The sequence below is a fragment of the Didymella exigua genome (genome assembly GCF_010094145.1).
Source record: "Didymella exigua CBS 183.55 unplaced genomic scaffold M421scaffold_42, whole genome shotgun sequence".
Lineage (NCBI taxonomy): Eukaryota > Fungi > Ascomycota > Dothideomycetes > Pleosporales > Didymellaceae > Didymella > Didymella exigua.
In genome coordinates, this window is record NW_022984816.1 from 57,334 (window position 1) to 59,590 (window position 2,257).

A 2,257-nucleotide genomic window follows, 5' to 3' on the forward strand; every position below is an offset into this window, starting at 1 on the left:
ATGAAGAGGAGGCAGTTATACAATACATAAGGAAGCTTGACGCTAGAGGCTTTGCCCCTACGCTTAGCCACGTACGTGGAATGGCTGACCAGCTACTAGCTAAGCGTAGTAGTGGCCAGGTTGGGGAGAACTGGGCCTATAGGCTGATCCAACGCCGGCCTGAGGTCAAATCTCAGGTGACTCAACTCCATGATCACCAGCGAGTCCTCTGCAGTAATCCAGCTATTATTAGCCCCTAGTTCAACCTTGTACGCAACATTAAAGCCAAGTATAGTATCCTAGATTAAGACACGTACAACTTTAATAAGACTAGCTTCCAGATAGGCGTTGGGGGGTCTGTGAAGGTAGTCACAGCCTCTAAGAGGCGCCTTAAGCCACTTAGGGTTCAGCCTAGTAACAGGGAGTGGGTGACGTTGATTGCCGCTATCAACGCCACAGGGTAGGTTATCCCACCCTTCATCATCTTTAAAGCCAAGAACCACAACTAGGCCTAGTATTATAACCCTCAGGATTAGAGAATAGGGGTTAGCGATAATAGATAGACAACAAATAAGCTTAGGCTTGCCTAGCTACAGCACTTTATCAAGCACACAGAGGTTAAGAAAGTAGGTGGTTACAGACTACTAATTCTCAATGGCCACAAGAGCCACAAGTCACTCGCCTTCCAGGATCTTTGTGAGGAGAACAATATTATTACCCTCTATATGCCCCCTTACACCTCACACATCCTTCAGCCGCTTGATGTGGGTTGCTTTGCCCCCCTGAAGCGTGCGTACAAGGAGGAGATCTAAGTCTTGGCAAACTGCTATATCAACCACATTGACAAGAAAGCCTTCCTAGCTACACTTACCCTAGTATTTAACTAGGCCTTCTTAAAGGATAATATCCTATCAAGCTTTAGAGCAACTAGCTTAGTTCCAGATAACCTAGAGGTGGTGCTATTAAGGCTTGAAGTGAAGCCTTGTACACTAACACCACCTTTACCCAGGAGTACCCCTTGGCAGCCTAAAACACCAAGCAACGCCTAGGAAATAGAGGCTTAAACAACGCTAATTCTTAAGAGGATAAGGGACTATAGGAGTTCCTCACCTAAGTCTATTCTTGAGATAGTGCTGCAGGTTAAAAAGGGGTCAACTTTAAAGGTACACTCACACACGTTGCTTAAAGCTAGGATAGATAGTCTTAAGCAAGCAAATTAGGCTGCTTCTAAGCGTAAAAAGCGTAAGAAGAAGCGAATACAGAAGGGGGGGACCCTATCACAGGCAGAGGTAGAGGTAATAGTTACCCAGGGGGATGCTGAGGTTCGACTTGAGGCAGAGAGGCGTGAGGAGAGGGTGCAGGCAGGTGCTAGCAGCAGGGGTATTCCGCGCTGCAGGAGGTGTGGCAACACAGGACACAACAAGCGTACATGCAAGAAAGATACAGTAGAGATAGGCAATTAATTTAAGCTATTGCGCACTATTATATCTTGTTGTTGTGTTGAGTTATTCACGTTTAAAGATATATTGTTGCATTTAGTGATTCGCTCAGTGGGGTGATTCGCTCGGTGGTGGACCACGTTAACGCTGAATTAGAGCACAAGTACAAGTTATACTTTAAGCTTCTATAGTAGAAAATTACTTAGTATAGTCTTAAGCCTAAGCACATATATAATATAGATAAGAAGGGCTTTGCTATTAGAGTGCTAGGTAGATCTAATATTAACGCCTGCTAAATACCTATTTAGATCTACCTACATTAGGAAAAGTTTTTCCTTTGTTAAAATCAGGAAATTGTGGCATTATACTGTGGGCAATAGTAGGTCTTGTAGGCCTATAATAGTTATTTAATGTGTATTTAATATCTAGCTAATTTTAAGCTAATAGTATAAACAGTCTTAACAGCTGTAATAGCTACAACAACTCCTAATCCTTCTTTAATAGTAGCTCTGCTTAATAAACTATACTTTTATTATATTAATATACTACTTAGTCTCCTTTTTAAGATAAGCTATTAAATAATATTATAGGCCTATTAATAGAATAGTTATTAAGCATAGAAGGTTTTAAAATTAATATTCCTTACTAAGACACTAAGTTAAGATTCTTTGCTATGTAAAGAAAGTAGGGGAAGGATTAGACTACTTTCTTCCTAGTCTAGAAGGACCTAGACAAATCTAGACTAGCTTTGTCTTAATAGGAAGCGTATAGCCTAATAGAGGTAAGGTAGGGTTATGTAATATAATAGACAAGTTATTATATTAGATACTAGGTAGAGA

General features: G+C 41.1%; 1 protein-coding gene across 1 annotated transcript; it reads left to right on the plus strand.

Moving 5' to 3' along the window:
* Nucleotides 1-360: 360 nt before the first annotated feature.
* Nucleotides 361-1,267, plus strand: M421DRAFT_425075 (uncharacterized protein). Its single transcript, XM_033593959.1, has 4 exons — nucleotides 361-439; nucleotides 489-743; nucleotides 867-990; nucleotides 1,192-1,267. The coding sequence occupies exons 2-4, from the start codon at nucleotides 705-707 to the stop codon at nucleotides 1,197-1,199; spliced, it is 171 nt and encodes a 56-aa protein (XP_033444315.1). The 5' UTR covers nucleotides 361-439; nucleotides 489-704; the 3' UTR covers nucleotides 1,200-1,267.
* The last annotated feature ends 990 nt before the right edge of the window (nucleotides 1,268-2,257 follow it).